This window comes from Thrips palmi, unplaced genomic scaffold (assembly GCF_012932325.1).
Source record: "Thrips palmi isolate BJ-2018 unplaced genomic scaffold, TpBJ-2018v1 HiC_scaffold_16, whole genome shotgun sequence".
Taxonomy (NCBI): Eukaryota; Metazoa; Arthropoda; class Insecta; order Thysanoptera; family Thripidae; genus Thrips; species Thrips palmi.
The window spans coordinates 11380049-11397424 of NW_023144625.1; the positions used below are offsets into that span (position 1 = coordinate 11380049).

The following is a 17376-nucleotide window of genomic DNA, read 5'->3' on the forward strand; positions in this document are numbered from 1 at the left end:
GGATTTTTGCACGACTCTCTGTGTTGTGTGAAAGTGGGTGAACTTTTTCCCCGGCGGATTTTCTGTATTGGTTTTCCGTTTTCCCGCGGCCCAGCAGTCCTGGCACACAGTCCCCGCGACGAAAGGTCGCTTGCTCCACGCGAGAGACGCTCACCGTGATCCTCACGGGCATGGCCGACATGGGGCTCGTTGTTGACACTGCCGGAATTATTTTTAGAAACAAGGACCACTTGTCCCGCTGGTGTGGCGGGAACAGCATGGGTCTTCCGGTTTGACCAGCCGTTGGTTTGAACATCTGGCAGGTTTCGGTTTGGTCAACATAACCTCACCGCGCGGGGTTCGTCCCGTCGGCCGATTTCACTGAAATATATGACTGGAAAAAGTTGGTGCGGAGCAGACTTTGTCCAGGCAGACTCGCAGTGCCAACGCGTCTCTTGTTACCAAAGCTGTCCAGGCTGGGCAAGCAGGGCAAGCAGGGCAAGCCCGTTGCTGCAGCAAGTGCCATTCGGAGTCGAACAATAACCTGTGCGGGTCGGCCGTGCCACGCTGTGCCCGGCTTACCTGGACCGTCTTTGTGTCTTTGTCGCTCTCATTGTGCCGCGCGCGCAGAGAAAGAGGAGCGAGAGGGACAGAGAGACAGCCAGCTTCACGCCGCGTTTAACATTTCTTTGAATCGTCCGGTATTGGTCCGCCTTTTGTCAGAGCATCAGCTCCGCCCGCGCGAGAGTAGAGGGGGTACAGTCCCTCGCGGACAATCCCTCGGCAGGCGTGGACACTCGGAGCCAAAACCTCCGCTGCGCGCCAAAAAGCGCGAAAGCATGAAAGTTGACGAACCGGGTTGACCCCACAGTACTTATGACGATGCCATGCCGGCAGTCTTCTCACGAGGCGGCCCCCTCCTGCGGCACTCGAAGCAGCGCGTCGCGGTGGTGGATGCCCTCGAGTGTCGCAGAAGAGTGCCCCTCGTCCTTCCACATTCCAAGAGGGGTGTGAAGTGCGCGCCGCGACGCTGCGACGCCGCGACGCGGTGCTCCAGACGTGCGTGGCGTGGACGGCGTGGATTGCGGCGACCTGCCCGGAGACGCGGAGGAGCCACGCAACTGCCGCGGGTCGCAGCGCAGCTACGCCGTGCCGCCCTTGATTACACTGTGCTGGCAAGTGGCCTGTGTCGATCTTATGAAGACATCAGGCCATAACGGCTGCCGCGGAGAGCAGTGCGACTCGCTCCATAAACGGCATTCTAATTGCACTGCGAATAACGCTGCCTGCTGCACTGCCTGCAAATAATGCGTTTCCGGTGGCCGTGTCGCCGCGTCCTCGGCCAGGTCGCCGTCGTCGTCGTCGCACAGGATGTGGGCCTGATTGAGCGGGACAGGTATAAGGAGAACGCGCAGTGAAGGAGCTTCAATTATTTGGAGCGCGTTTTGGGGGTCGCCTCGCCCTCCCCGCCTGAGACCCTCGTCGAGCACGCAACAAAGGCCTTAGTTCTAGCGCACCCAGCCTCCAGCAAGGCCCCAGCAAGGCCCCAGCAAGGCCCCAGCAAGGCTCCAGCCCTTGGCCGAATTAAACGCGGCCGGCATGGCGCGCCACTCCAGCAATTATCCGACCAAAGTTGGAAGTTTGGCGCGCAGGGGCGGGGAAAACTAAACCTCTGGCCGCGAGGCCCGCGTCGACCGCGGCCGGCCGGCGGACAGGTGCCGAGCACCCCGCCGTGCGTGCGCCGCGGTCGCGCCTCGCGGCAGGGACGTCGCCGTCGAGGACTCGGGGGAGAAGAAGACCCTTCCGCGCCGAGGCCGGACCTGTGCGCCGCATCGCGGCTCAGCCGGTGTGTAATATCACCTGATCCATCGCGGTGCAACTTGTTGATTGGGATGGCCCGCCGTGCCCCGCCCCACCACGCCCCACCCGCCCCGCCCCGCCCCGCCCCGCCCCGCCACGCCACGCCAAGCAGAAGAATGCACGACCATTGTGTGGCCTCCCCCTCTGCTTGCTGTGCGGACTGTACCCACCCTCGGGGCTGGACCGGGCTGCTGCCCCCTCCCCCCTCCCCCTCCTCCCCCCTCCCGCCTCCGGCAACCTTCGCACGACACCCGCATTCCACGCGTCTACAAGGGAAGGCGGGGAGGAGGGGCGGGGAGGCCGGCTGGCTAGGCAAGGTAAATAATGCCCCGATCCACTCATAATTTGGAATGCCCTCTGGATCCTCTGGACGTGAGGGTGGCGTGGAGAGTTATGAGGCTGGAGAGAGGCTAGAGATGCCACCCGTCCCGGTGAGGGTGGCGTGGAGAGTCATGAGGCTAGAGAGAGAGAGGCTAGAGTTGCCGCCCGTCCCGGTGAGACACCAGCGGTTGCGCCCGGCATTCAAAAACCATACCACGCAAGTTTTCGGGAAATTTCGTGCGAAATTATGTGAACTAATGTGACGGGGTAGTTTTGTGAGTGAGTACACGAGGGAGAGAGAGAGGGGGGGGGAGGGGGCAGGTCGATACCCTGAGACGCAAGAGAGCGAGAGGGGACACCCATTGCACCGAAGATGAATAATTGGAGGACATAAACATACAGTACACTGCTAGAAAGGGGGTGAGTGCGCGCGAGAGAGAGGGAGAGAGAGACAAAGAGACGGCGAAATTAGGGGAGGGCGAGGCAGGCAGTGCGGAGAGTGTAGGCCTGGCGGCGCGGGGGTGGGGCGGAGAGGGGGGGGGAGGGCTGGAAAGGGGTTGGGCCGCTGGGGTGCCGCACCCTTCCACGCCACCGCCACTCCATCCCCTGGGGCCCCGGGGCTGCCAGCGGGGCGGGGCTGCCTGGCAGGCGCGGCGTGGCGTGGCGTAGCGGGGCGTGGCGCGGCACAGGCCCTGCAACGTAGGCAACCGCCATGCATTAGCGGCGCACGTCCCGTCAGCGCGCAAAATATTACCTTCTCTCTCTCTCTCTCTCTCTCTCTAGCCCATAGAGCAGGCAGAGCAGGCCCTGGCGGTGGTGGATGGAGGCCGGTGGAGGCTCTACGATACGAGCTCCAGCCCCATGCCGTTCGCCGCAGCTCCCCACCCGTAGCCATCCATACAGCTGCCTCATGGACTATCCGCGCTGCGTGTTGGCTTTGGCCAACCGTCGGTGTGTTTTTTCGAAACCGAGAATCGAGGGGGAAAGAGGGAAACGCTGCGGCACCGAGTGGACGCCGTCCTTCCTTCCGTCGCCGCGACCGCCGAATTTTCGGCCGCGCCTCGCCGCCTCAAACTGTCTATCATATCCGGTCGGCGTCGCGCCGTCGCCCCGCTTGCCTGCTTTCACCCTTCTGCGTTCCGCGTTCCGCTGGATCTCAACCGAATCGGCGCAGAAAAAAGTGGTGGCGGGTCCTTCTCTTCTAGTTTGCAGCCCTCATGGAGTGCGCGGGGAAGGACTGTCCTGGGACGCCGTTTCCGGCGGATGCGCCCCGGGGCGGGGCTGGCGGGGCGGCCACGGCGGCCACGGGGGGCTCATGCCGACAGGGCCGCTCGGCGGGGCGGGCGGCACGGCAGCCGACGGCAGCCCTCAGCCCCGTCCTCGGCCACCTGTCACTCTTGTCAAGTTTTAACGATTTCGGCGTTTCGGCCGACAAGGGCGGCCGCACCTTTTATGCGTGCCGCTCTAGAGACGCCAAGCAGTTTTTCTCAAGCATTTTTCAGATTGCTCGACGCTGTTTAGCAGAAGGAAGTTCTGTGTCGGCACGCCCGACTCCACCTCCCCTCTCCACCCCGCCCCTCGGCCTCCACGTTTTTTCACACGCCACCCCTTGCCTCCCCTCGTCCGCACAGCACCGCACAGTCCTCCCCTCTGGCTGCAGCAAGCGCACACATCAATTCTGCGCTCCCCATGCCCTGCCGCGGCAGTGCCGAGGCAGTGCCGCCCTGCCTCCGTGCCCGCCTCCCCCAGGGTGTAGCGGCTCCCCCTCCCCGCGTGAGGTGACCACCCTGTGGGAACTTGGCGTACTTGTCGGCGGGGCGGCGGGGCGGCGGGTACTGGCTCGGCCAGGGCGAGTTTCCGCCACTTCCGGCTGATTTGCGTGCCGCCGCGTCGCGCTCCGGGGGCCGGACGGGGCGGACGGGGCCTCGGGGGGCTCTTCCGGGACTTTTCCACGACGCCGTGCCCCTCCTCCCCGCCGCGCACCGCCGCGCCTCCCGGACGCCGCGCGGCCTCCGCCGTCGTAGCGTATACGCACCTGAAATTGGAAATTCTTGGGAAATTGCAATTCGGGCCAACCGAGTGGCAACCCTACTCCCGCCCGGCACCCCGATGGCACCCCTACCCGGGGCTGGCGCGGCACGGCGCCCCGGGCTACCCCCACCGCCCTCCTCCGCGCCACCCCCGCGCCTCCCGCCCCCGGGCGGCCTCCTGACCCTCCTGCCATCATTCATGCCCGGCACCCCCCCTCCCCCCTCTCGGCTCCCTCCCGCTCGCTGCGGCCATCAAACTATTCCACCCTCCCTGCCAACTGGGATCAAACTATACCCCAACTCTCCCTCCCTCCATGCCTCCCTCGCGCGCCATACATGCTGGATTTTGCATGCCCTCGCTCCCCTCCCCACAATCCAATACCCTCTGCCGAGTAATTAATCAATTCGGATTGAAATAATTCGGACGTCCTTGCCGCGGGCCGGACCCCCCACGCACCGCCACGCACACCTCGCACGCCATAGACATGCCGCGTGTACAGTGTGTACAGTCGCCCGCGAGGACGGCTTCGCAGACACGAGAGGCTGAGTGACGAAGTGCAACGGGCGCGAGAAGTTTTTCTTGGGAGTGTACCTACCCAGCCTAACTGACCTGAGTGTTCCCCCTGGAGTGCTGGGACGGGGCCGTACAGGCCGTGCCGTGGCCGTGCCGTGGCCGTGCCGTGGCCGTGCCGTGGCCGTGCCCGCACTGGGTCCCCGACGAAGGGAGGCTGTCGGGGTAGGGGCAGGGGGTGAGGGCGGCGGGCGGCGGGGCGCGGCGGGGCGGCCCGGCCTGGCAGGCAGGGCAGGGCCGGCAGGGCAGACCCGTCCCGTCCCGGCTCAGAGGGGCTCGGCGCAGAGGAGAGGGGCGACGCTCCGGCACCAGAGTTTGGTGTACTCTGTTAAAATTATTGTACTGCCCCGAGTTTAAAAGCACTGGATAATAATTGTCTTACGGGCCAAGTTTGGCCCGGGGTTGGTAATAAACAGCGACTTTTGACTGGAGGGCAAGCTGCCCCAGCTGCCGTGCGCGCCGTGCGCGCGGTGCCTCAGGTCACAAGGAAAACCCAGCTAAAATAGCAGGCTCGGAACTGCAGCTTATTTCAAGCTCGGACTGTGCTTTCCAAAATGTTTTGAAAAAGTAACGTTTTGAAATAAACTGTTTATGCACTGACTCAGGGAAAAGTTAATCAATTAGAGAATCTGGCCAAATAACTAGAATTGGGAAAAGGTTTCCAACGACTCGTTTTGAAATTACCGCCAAAAAATATGTTTCCGCCCGGGATCGAACCGGGGACCTTGTGCGTGTGAAGCACACGTGATAACCACTACACTACGGAAACCTCCGTACAGTCGCCTCCACCGGCAGCGAACATAAAGCCGCCACCGCGGCAACTCCTCCCCTCTCCTTCCCGCAGTCCCCACCGGCAAGCCGCCGGTCGCTGCCGCCAGTCGGGCGGGGCGCCCTCGGCTCGGCTGGCCTTCCCTGCCGCCGCCCCTCTCTCCGTCTCTCTCCCTTATCACTCCCTTTCCTATTCTTGCCGCCCATCTCCGAGCTCTACGAGGCACAATCCCTCTCTCTCCGTGCCTCCGGGAGCGACAGAGACGCAGACACAACACGCCGCGGGGTCCTGCTGGCAAACAAGGCAGCTCTCTCTCTCTCTCTCTCTTCCCCCGTGGCTCGCGGCTCTCGCGGCCCGCGGCGCTGGATCTCTGGATCCCCACGTGTTTCTGTTTACCGTTGTGACCTTGCCAGTCGGCTGGCCGCCCCGCCCCGCCCCGCCCCGCCCCGCCCCGCGGTGGCCGTCATGCTGATGTGCAGGAAACACGGCGGCGCGCCTGGCGGATGCGTAATGCATGTCGCCGGACCGCGCAGAGCGGCCGTCACTCTGTCTCTCTCGCACCCCTACGGAACGTCCCGTGAGTGCGAGAGAGACAGACATTCTGCCCGACGGAGCCCCCGCGAACACGTCGGCGTCGTCCCCCTCGTCCGGCCGTCCGCGTCCGCCGCGTCCGCCGCGTCCGCCTCCACAGCGAGCGGCGCGGGGGAATTCCCCAGCGCGCTGCACTGTAAGCAGTGCCAGCCAGAGGCGCCAGAGGCCTGGCTAGGTTTGCGTGCGGGAACCATGTTCCTGCCTTCATTTGCGGCGACATGAAACCCTGGTCGGCGCCAGGAGAGTTTCTTCCGCTTCTTCCACAAACCACCGTGCGGCTGTCCCGCCCCGCCTCGCCTGTGCTTCGCAGTGTAGTGCGTGTGACGCTGCCCCTACACTCCCAACCCGAGCGACGACGAAAACCGAACAGCGCGGTCGTGTTTCCGAGCAGTGCACTTGGCGATACCCCGCGCGCAGAGGGAAGCTAGCCGCCCGGTCGATAACTGCAGCGTCTCCGCGCGCGCGGGGTAGCGCCGCTCGGCTGGCGGCCACTGGCGGCGTGGGGTAGCGCCGCCGCTTGGCGCTCTGTTTAATGAAAGACCTCTGCGGCTGAGCAGATGAGCGCGTCGCCGTTGTGGAGGGCCGCCGTGCCGCGCTGCGGCGTGTTTGGTGTGGTGCAGTGTGGCGGAGGGGAACACAATTAGCCAATTTGGCGGTTTGGCGGAGACCGGAGGGCGCTAGGGCGCCTGCCACTCCGGCCGGGACGGTCCCGTCGCGCGGGAGCGTGCGATGGGTGGCCTACTCATCGGGCGGTCGGCGGTTAAGGCATGCAGACGGATGACCTCCGCTGCTGCCGTGGAAGTTTATACCCCGCGTCGCCATGGTCAGTGTATCGTGTGACGGCCGCGGGCCGTGCCGATTTCGGCGGGACCGTGCGGGCGGGGGCGTCGCGCTGCCCGCCAGGCCGCCAGCCACCTGGTCTGCCATGCCGGGGCTGCGGGGCTGCGGGGCTGCGGGGGCGCGGCGCGTAGACACTCAGCGCCGTGCAGCGCTGACGACGACGCCTGCCCCGCCTGCTTCCGCGTTCGCTGCCGGAAGTGGCTGCCATCCCCGTGATCTCGGCGAAGGTCGGGGCGGAGCGGGCGGAGCGGGAGGGGGCGTGGCGCGGGGCAGGGAGGGGGCGGGTAGGGTCCGGGTAAAGGGCTAGGGGGGTGTGCTGGCGCGAAAATAAAGATCTCGGGTTGGGGAGGTGCACGAGCACGTTGGAGGCGTGCAGGCCGTAGCCGTACCGAGTAGAGGCGAGGGACTCGGGCCGCTCGGGCCCGTTCGGCGGTCGCGCGTTCGCTTCGGGCGTCTCCGCCGACGCTCGGCTTCACTCGGCTTGGCTCGGCTTCATTGATCAGTGCGCGGGGCGGGCCAGGGGCGGGCCGGGGCGGGCCTGGGGGAGGGTGTAGGGGAGGGTGGCGACCGAGGCGGAGGCGGAGGCGAGCCGCAGTCAGGCCGTGGACGGGCGCTACGCAGGACAGGGCGCAGGGCACGAGGAGCGCAGCGCGTCGCGGCGTGAGTGTCACTGTGGCAGGCGTGCGTGCCCTGCGTGCCACGGTGTGAGTGGCGGCACCAGGACCACCAGGACGGCCCGGACGCAGCCTTGTCTAGTGAGGCTGGCGCCGAGGGGATGCGCAGCCCGCGCAGCACGGCAGTGGGCCTGACATGTCCCGCGACCCATATGGCCCGGCGCCTGTAGGCGTAGGCCCCGTCAGCAGCGGGTCGCGGTCCCCACGCTCTGCCCGCAGGGGCGGCGGCACGGAGCTGCCCACCGTGGACCGGTCGCCCTCCAGGACGTACGGCGGCGGGGCGGCCACGTCAAGCCGGGGGTCGCCGCTGGGGACGAGGAAGGGGCGCCGTTCCGGCAACAGCTCGCCCGAGCATGGAGGCTACCACCACCACTCGGGGGTGGGCGCGGTCGGGGGCGGTGTACCCGGGGGCGTGCCCGGCGGACCGGGAGGACCTGGCGGCGGCTACTACCACGACGATCTAGGCAGCCCCGTGCTCATGGACGACCGGGGGCGCGGGCTGTCGGCCTCGGCGCACCACCGATCTCGCTCGGCGTCGCGGCCTTCGCAGCACCAGGGCAGCGCCATGGCCACGCGCTACCAGTCGCTGGACCGCGGTGGCGGCATGATGCACTCCGACATGGCGCACGACCGCGACTTCATGCGCGACCGGTCGCTGGACCGCGTGGGGCTCGGCATGGGCCAGGGCATGGGGCCCTCCATGGGGCCCTCCATGGGACAGTCCCACCACCGGGACCGATCGCTGGACCGCGCCTACCTGGAGGACGACCTCTACGGCGGGCCCATGTCCATGGGGATGGGTCCCAGCGCGCGCTCGGCGCGACAGTCGCCCAACCCGCACCGCTCGCACATGGGCATGGGCATGGACCCGTCCGGCACCAACTACCTCGGCGAGCTGCAGCACCAGAACATCGACCTGCAGCGCGACCTGGGCAGCCTCAAGAAGGAGCTGGAGCTCACCAACCAGAAGCTCGGGTCGTCCATGAACTCGATCAAGACGTTCTGGAGCCCCGAGCTGAAGAAGGAGCGAGCCCTGCGCAAGGAGGAGTCGGCCAAGTACTCCCTCATCACGGACCAGCTGCGGCTGCTCACCCAGGAGAACCAGGTGGGTGGCGTGGGTAGAGCCCGTAGAGCCCGAGGCACTGCCTGGCTCTGCCGGACGTACTGTAGTGTAGTGGTAGTGACAGCCGAGACAGCCGGCCGCTGTGTGGCTGGCGTGGCGGGGCGTGGTGGGGCCGCGGGTCAGCTGTGTTTATGACGTCGGGCCCCGCGTAGCCTCGCGGCGCCGCGAGGCGCGTGGCGGTGGCGGCCCGGTCGTGGCGGCGCGTAGCGTAGGTCGCGCTTTACCGCGCCGGGATCCTTTATCCTTTTGCTGGCAGCCACGCGGCAACGCCGCCAGTCAGTGTGTGCAGCGTGTCTGCGTGTGTGAGCGGATATTACAATGGCGCTGCCGTCTGCCCCTTGGCGTCGTCGCTGCGAGGACCGCCACACAGTGGGTCGGAAGACCGGTGGAGGCGGCCAAAACTCTAGACGCGTTTTGAGCTCCAGAGTCGCTAAATGGGACTCGAACCGAGCGTGTGACCCCATCAATGGATTCCTCGTTCGAAGAGCAATCCATTGGTGGGGTCACACGTTCGGTTCGAGTCCCATTAGCGACTCTGGAGCTCAAAACGCGTCTAGAGTTTTGGCCGCCTCCACCGGTCTTCTGGCCCACTGTGCGCCACGACCAGCGCGGCGAGGGCGGCGAGGGGCGGGAGGACGAGGACGGCGTCGACAGCCCGGAGTGGGGGCAGCGCGCCGGGCACACCTGTCGGCCAGGTGGACTATGCTCTGGATCGCAGGCGCCGCGGCGGTTCGTCGCCCAGGTGCCTCGTCCGCGGGTTTTCGCGCGGAGAGTACCCTGGTCCATAAAGTGCCGGCGGAACTAAGGTGGCGGCATGGCGGCGTGGCGGCCCGCCACGGAGAGGTGCCGATACTACTCGGGGATCGCTCTCAGTCTGTAGTTTTCAAGTTGCCGGCAAAGTTTTGGTTGCTGCGGCGTCTTGGATGGGAACAGCTTGCAGACGCCGACGTGCACTACGGATGGGGCCGGTAGTTGGCCGGGCAGGTCGTTAGACACGGCGGCCTCGGAGGGACTTAGGACCCCGTCGAAGGGCTGCTCCCTCCCCCCTCCACCGTCTGCAGCCGCAGGACGACGCACATGCGGCCGGATGTGGAGCCCCAGCTGCCGCTGCGTGCCCTCGGCGTGCCCGAGGCGTGCCCGCGCCATGCTGCAGGCAACAACCTCCCCCCCCCTCTCCGCCCGAACCTCCTCCGCCGCGTCTTCATCTGCCCTCGTTGCGCGCACCTGAAAATAAAAAGGCGGTCCACAATCTCGACCGGGATTTGAACCCGGGTCCCTTTTGTCCGCGCACCTGAACGAGCGTGCGAGTGTCCGCCGCCGGGCCGGTGCCTCTGAGGGCTTATCGCGGGAAGACACTCAAATCGCAGTGCCTGGCAGGCAGGCAGGCAGGCAGGCAGGCAGGCAGGCAGCGCCCCCGCACAAAGGGAGGCTTACGGCGTCGGCAGCCACTATGCACACAACAGAGGCCGGGCAAGCAGAGCACACTGCAAGAAAGTTGAATAACAAAAAGACGCGCGGAGCAAAGACGTGTGCAAAGAGGCGCGCGCCACGTAATGGCGCGCGGGGGAAGTCTGCGGCGCATCGCGTCGCGCGTCGAGTTTGGGGAATGTGGCGTCGCGACGTCGCGGAGTGGGTCCATTTGTCGCGCCCCGCCGTCGCTCTCTCTCTTCTTTCGCGGCATTCCGACAGCCCTAGCTCTCTCTCTCCCTGTTGTGTGCTCGCCTTCCCTTTCCGGAGCAAATAGCGTGGCCGAGCATACAATGCGGGTACGCTGCTGAAAAAAGAAGACTCGCGCAAGCGTGCGTGCGTGCAGTGTGCAAGGTCCAGGCCCATGTGGGGATGCTGCGGGCGGCGGGGCGGCGGCGGCGGGGCTGCAGGGCGTCTCAGATTTCTCTGGGGTCAGGTAGTAGAGCGGTGAGCCCTCGGCGGGGCCAACAACTCAGCAAACTCGGCAGCGCGCACGACGGCTCTGGACGGGGCCGATGCACCCTCCGATGAGACTGTGCGGTGGCCTGGCCCAGGCCGCCGCTTGCCCGGCCCGATGAAAGTTTGATGTCGTGGAAATTAATGAAGTGTGTGTGTGTGTGCGCGTCAGAGAAAGACAGAGACAGAGGGGAAGGGAGGGGGCGGCATCACCCTGCAGGGGGAGGGGGCCTTGTGATTGTAATTCCGCAGCCGTGTCCGCACTGCGGTTGGTCGGTCACTTCGTATTCAAGCATTTCGAATCTTGAATTATTCGACATCTTCACCCCCCTCCCCGGGTTATCCTCGCGACCTGATTTCATCGCGTCATCAATACTAATATCCGAGCCTGGATGATGGCAGCAGAAGGAAATGAGGCAGAGGTATAGGATCTGCGTCGTCTCAACCTGATTCGGCCGACTCCGAACTGCGACACTCTCCGTCCAGGGCCTTGCACAGTGGGCCAGAAGACCGGTGGAGCGGCCAAAATTCTAGACGCGTTTCGAGCTCCAGAGTCGCTGAGCAGGACTCGAACCGAACGTGTGACCCCACCAATGGATTCCTCGTTCGGAGAGCAGTCCATTGGTGGGGTCGTTCGGTTCGAGACCCATCTAGCGACTCTGGAGCTCAAAACGCGTCTAGAATTTTGGCCGCTCCACCGGTCTTCTGGCCCACTGTGCCTTGGCCAGGGCCCTGCAGGGCGCGGGTAATATCGGGGACGGCTCTCGGATCAAAGAAAGAAGAAGGGGAGGGGAGGGGGCGGAAGACGAAGTTGGAGGTGCGGGCGGGGCGGGCGTGTGGTGCCGGCTGGACAGCGCCGTCCGCGAGAGTTCTCTTCCTTGCCGCGGGAGCCGCCTGGAGGCGCGGCGAGAGGCGGCCAACTAACTGGCAACGCGTCGGCGGGCGGCGGGCGGCGGGACGGCGGAGCGGAAGAGGGAGTCTCGGAGTCCTCAAGGCCCGGAAGGAGACGAACCGTGGCGCGGAGGGGGGAGGGGAGGGGAAGTCTCCGAAAAGTGGCAGTCGAGAAACTCCCGCCAGATAGGCGACCCGCGCCGCGCGGGCAAAGGAAAGGGGTTGCAGGCTGATTCCGAACTGTGATTTCGCCGGTCGGTCTCTCTTGCCTGGCGCTCTGTCCGCCTCACTGTCCGTGAGTGCGAGCGAGAGGGAGGCGCCCCCTCTCGGAACGGAGCCGGCCAGGCCACTGGGTCTCCGCAGCTCCGCAGCCAAACACACATCACGTTTGCCCCGCAATCAGATGCCGCTAACGAGGCGTGCCGGCCGTGTACACAGACGTGCCTCGCGGTGCACCGGGCGCGCCCGGCGATCGGCCGTGTGGTGTAGTGGATAGCGTGCTCGGCCGCGGAGCCGCGGGTCCCTGGGTCGATTCTCCACCCGAGTGGATCGGAACGTGAGCGATTTAACAACGTTTCCTCTGCCATGGAGGAACTGAGAACCTGGAAAAAAGTTTCCAGTGGATCTCACCGGCTCGCTTCTCACTGTATTTCTTGTCACTCCCCGTCGGTCCCGAGCGTCCCCGAACGCCTTTCCCCTCCGAGCATCCCTGAGCCCCGGAGTGCAGGTGCGAGCTCGCTACGGGGTGGCTGACACCTCGCCTTTGCCTCGGCCACCGCGAGAAAGGACGGTGTCGCTGTGTGCCTGCGTATGTGTGAAAAAGAAGTTGTGTGTGTACGTGAGAGCGAAGCTGTGCGCCTGTTTGTGTGGCTGGGCCACTGAGTGCTGTCCTGCCGAGATGACGACAAATCTGTGGCGTTCCCAGGACCAAGCCCAGGACCCAGGGCCCCGGCGGACCCCGGTCCCGGGCGTGCCAGAGGCATGCCAGTGGCGTGCCGGTGACACTGGAAGGAGGTCCAGGAGGCGCCGCTGGAGGTGCAAACCCCATCCCCTTCCCCCTTTCCCCGCGGGGTGCGCCGTGGGCCGACAAAGCCCTCCCCTCCCCCTGCCCAGGGGCTTACCTTTGCGCTGCCGGGGGGCGCCCCGTGGGCCATGGGGGCCATGGGAGGCGGGGTGCTTTGTAGTCGCCGTCCACCGGGATTTGGTGCCAGGGGCTTGCAGTATGAGGCCCCCGATGCAAGCGACGAGCCCGAATAAAAACACGACGAGGATGGAAGTCGCATTTTTTTTTCTCGGCGGGGCCGTCGCTGTGTCTCTCTCCCACCGCTATGGAGCACCGAGTGCAAGAGAGACACAGCGAGTTTTCGGAGTGTGTCCGCCGTGGCGGCGAAAGGCGCGCGGCATTCCCCGCCACTGTAAGGGCCCCAGATTGACGACGGCAGCGCGGATCATCCCGGCGGGGAATCCCCGGGGAACCCCCGCACCGTGCCTTCATGTGGACCAATTGGGCGCGCTGCACCCTTCTCCAGCCCTTCACCCGCCCCCGCCCCCGCCCCCGCCCCCGCCCCCGCCCCGTCGCCTCTGCCCGCGCTGCCCCACATTGCCCGCCCGCCCCCGGCCCAAAGGGGCGACCCCTCCGCCCCTCCGCCCCCTTCCAGGCCCGTCGCCGGACTGAGAGTGAACTGCCAGTCCTTTGGAACACCACCCCATTCGAGCGATATCGATTGTCGGCTCGAGATATCGTGTCCACGGCGGGGCCACGGCGGCCACGGCGGCGGAGGCGGGCCGGCGGGCCGCGGAGGGCTCCGTCATGCAGGAGTGCGGCGGGAAGGCGGAGAGGAGCGTGTAGGCGACGGCCAGCCAGCGCGCTGTTTGCCCACTCGGTGTACGCCCTGTTGCAGCCCACCTGGCCACCGCCTTGCCGCCGCCTGGCCGGGCGGCCCGGCAGGGGCGGCGCCCTCTCCAAACAAGCAGAAATAACTTCCCTTCGAAACCGCTCAACGAGCCAAAACGTTAACGCGTTCTCGGTGAGGCACTCCACCGCGGCGGCGAGGCGAGGCGCGACTTCGACCACCGCAGCCATTATTGGTTCCGGCGTTCTTTTTTCGATGGCAGGTCGTCGCTCTGTCTCCCTCGCGCCTACACGCGACGCGCCATGAGTGCGAGAGACACAGAGCGACGAAAACGGCTCTCGGTCTGCTGCTGGCGTGCTTGCGTGCGCGGGTCGGCATTTGGTCGGCATGTCCTGTCCGTGGGAAGGGCGGCGCAACCCGTGACGGCGTGTGTGGGGCGGGCGGGCCTCACCGCCGTCAGGGGCAATCCTACAGGCTGATGATGCCGAACCACTCCGTTAACGGCGCCAGAGAGACAGCAGGGCAGGAATCGAACCACGGACAGCGGCCACGGCGGCCTGGACTGGACGGCCTGCCACTAGTTTTGCGGCCGCGGCCTGCAGCAGCGAGGCTGTCGGCACTTACAGTGGGAGCGTTGAACCAGTGCCAGCGCAGTGATGCGTGACGTCACGGCCCCTCCCACACGGCAGGGCGCGCACCAGGGCACGGCGGGCCAGGGGCGCGGCACCGCAAGTCGTGAGTGTGTGGGTTCAACTGGTGCGGAACCGCCTTGGCGCGGTGCGGCCCAAGTCGAGGAGACACCTAGGGGGCGCTGTCGACGCGCCAGTTCCGCCGACCCGCCGACCCGCCGACCCGCCGATTACGACCCGCTCGACCCTCTGTGACTTCCGACTTCCGACCTCTGGACCCGTCCGTGGGGCCCCGCTGCGCTGGGCTGCGCTGGGCGGCGCTGCCGCCGCCACGCTCCGGCTCTGCACGGCCTCGTCTCCCTCTCTATTGATTGTTTTCACAGCGAGCTTGTCTGGAGGCCGAGTCCCCCTCGGGCTTGGTGCTGCGCCGCGCTGCGCCGCTGCGAGGCCGGATAGTGGCCGCCACTTGTGGAAAGGAGGCCAAGAGTTCCAATTTTCCAGTTCGTTTTTAAATTTCTGGGTATCCGATTGTGAGAGCCCCACAATGCGATCGCAATGATTTTCGGCCCGGTTGATGTTTTATTGTGCGTACGATAGTGACGCTCACCGTTGGCGATGGACGAAAAAAAAAGTTCTTTTGTGGGGCTAAAAGCTCGGGCGGCGCCCCGTTCTGAATCAAGTCCGCGCTGGCCCATTAGCCAGCGCAGCAAGCGACCCCAACCGGGGCACAACGCCCCCCGAAAAGCCCCCACCGAAACAGCGCGCCTTTTGTCTCCCCTTTCCGTCCAAATTTCATCGAGTCGGTTTCCGCTTTTCCGAGAACATGATTCCGCTGAGTGACACGCCAGGAAGGGGCGGGGCCGTCTCACCGAAGAAAAGTCCGCCCGAAATGAAGACTCGGTTTTATCGCTACCGCAGCACTGCCGGAGCGATTCCGGGGCTGTTTCGTCGCTCTCTCTGTCGCTCTCTCCGGGACGCGGCCACGAGAGCGAGAGAGACAGGGCGAAGACGACGCGCTTCGCAGGCAGCGCTGTAATGCGGAATGTTCTTTACACGGACGTGCTCGGAATGTCGAGTGAGTGCCCTGCCCTGCCCGGCCCTGCCCGGCCTTGCCGGATGAAGGGTGGCTCTCTGCATGAAACAGGGGCACCGCGGCGGCAGGGTGGCGCACACCTTTCCCCTAGCTGCTTACGACAATCCAGATTTGTAAGTTACAGATGTCTCGAGTCATGTACTTGCAGCGAGACAGACGTTTTCGAAACATTGTCGGATTTGGTCGGATTGGATGAGCTCGGTTCGTGTTTGGAAAGGTTGAAAGGCTGCTCGCGATCATCGTGATGGTCTGTAGCGTCGCTAGGGTTGCCACTCGGCCGGGACCCGGGGCCGAGGAACTAGACGCCCCATGCAAAAGGGCGCGAGGTCTGGCGCATTACCGCAATGTGGCACCCCTAGCCCCGCCCCGCAGAGGGGTGCTGCCCGCCTGCCCGCCTCCCAGAATTGTAAAGTGAAAACGCGGTTTGTTGGGCCCAACTTGGGCCATTATTGCTGGAAGAAAGCAGAGCAAGTGGCAGGAAGTTTCACTTCACGCGATGAAGGAGTGTAGCGCGGGCCGGGAGACTTGTTTGGCCGGAAACACCGCGGGCAGGGCAGAGGCATGCAAAGAAGGTCCAAAGACCACTGCAGGGGACGCGAGCGCCGTGAAAGGTCCAAAGAACACCTCCTCGTGAAGGGGGTACGACAAAAAGGCGTGGACATAGCGGCGAACGCCGGGCGGGCCAGCGGCGCGCTCCACAGTGGCGTGCGATGGGTTGCCTACCTCCCCGGCGCTCTCCAGGCCCATTACCATTACGGGCTAGACCACACATGATCGTATGCCGTTTCGGGCCCGACACAAGCTCGCCTGCACTGCAAAACGAGGCGTGGCCGTCCTTACTAGGGTGACACTTTATACCGGCGGAGACGAACCTCAAGCGGCTCGAAGCTCCCACTCGCAGTATGACCAGTCAGGGAGGAGGTACACATCCCCCGGGAGGGATTGCAGGCCTCCGCCCCAGAACAGTCTCTTTGGCTGCCGCGGCTGGCTTGACTTGACTCTGACTTGAAAGGCTCGTCCAGGCGGCCTGACCCCAATGCACGGTCCTCTTCTGGTCCGCCCTGCTCCGCGACCTTGCCCCACCTGCCGAGATAATTACAGAGCCAGCTGCAGGTGCATCTTGAGCACGTCTCGGCCGCCTGTTTTGTGGCGGCGCGGCGGCGCGGGGTTCGTGTCTGCGCGCTGCCGACCGTCGTCGCCGCCATCGGCACGTTGTTACGTAGTTAGTGCACGGGGCTTATTAGTCAACCCGCACGGTGCCTCTGTCGCTCTGTCTCTCTCGCACTCACGGCGATTGGCGGCGGTTCGAGAGACGGACGAGGCGAATTGGCTCGCCGGCGGAGTGGCGTCGACGGCGCGGCGGACGCGCCGCTCTGAGTGCCGGGGGGCACTTGGATGGAGACGCGGCGCGTTGCGGCCGATGGGGCTGAAGCAGGCTGAAGCAGGCTGAAGCCTCGCGCACCAACCCGACGCGGCCGATGGGGCTGAAGCGGGGCGCTCCAATACCCCTCCGAATGGCGGGCTGGGGCGGCGGGGGCCCCCTACGGCGGGAGCCGCCAAAACTTATTTCCCGTTCCTCACGAGAGGGGCTTAGTGCCCGGACGCCCCACATCCCTCCTCCCGGGAGCGCGGCGCGGCGCGGACCGCGCGGCCATCCGTTGTCTTTGCCGATCGGAACCACTTTGCTCCTCGCCTCGCGTGCTCTGTGTGCGTGCGAGCGAGCGCGCGCGTGTGTGAGTGAACGTGAGTGTTTCACGGGAATGACACGGTGCGTGTGGGGCCCGCGCGTCTGCCCATGGACAGCCCCCTCCTCCGTTGGACGTCGTGCCGCCCCCTGCCGCCCCCGGCTGCCCCCTGCCCCTCAGGCGCCGGGAAGCGATCCATCACACTGGCGGGATGCCGCGGGACGCCATGCTAAGCGGCGTGGCTTACCCCTTCCCCCGTCCGTTCAAAATCTCCTCCACGAAATCGGCACCGCCACCAACACCAACACGGCCAACACCAACGAGACGACGACGACGGCGAAAATCGGGCCAGTCCCCACGACGAGCGATTTGGCGTCGCGGGGGCGGGGCAGATGGGGCGGCGCGGGCGGCTGCCCGCCTGGCTGCTGCTCGGCCCCCGCGGCCCCCGCGGCGTGTGCGGTCGCCTTTTCATAAAGCGGCCCTTTTGGCAGGCTTTGCGGCGGCGGGGCGGCGGGGCGGCGGGGCGGCGGGGCGGCGGTCGGTT

General features: G+C 65.8%; 1 protein-coding gene and 1 non-coding gene across 10 annotated transcripts in view; one reads left to right on the plus strand and one right to left on the minus strand.

The window, feature by feature from the left end:
• Positions 1 to 5457: 5457 nt before the first annotated feature.
• Trnav-cac lies at positions 5458 to 5530 on the minus strand. The gene has a single exon. It is a non-coding gene; the product is annotated as a tRNA-Val (tRNA).
• Positions 5531 to 7571: 2041 nt separating this feature from the next.
• Positions 7572 to 17376, plus strand: part of LOC117643186 (trichohyalin) — a 36128-nt gene continuing 26323 nt past the window's right edge. For 8 of the 9 annotated variants that reach the window (XM_034381926.1, XM_034381928.1, XM_034381922.1 and 5 more), the window contains exon 1: positions 7572 to 8740. In XM_034381926.1, the coding sequence (XP_034237817.1) occupies positions 7772 to 8740 (969 nt within the window). In that variant the 5' untranslated portion in view covers positions 7572 to 7771. The remainder of the gene's footprint in view (positions 8741 to 17376) is intronic. The other variant, XM_034381924.1, reaches the window with a different exon arrangement.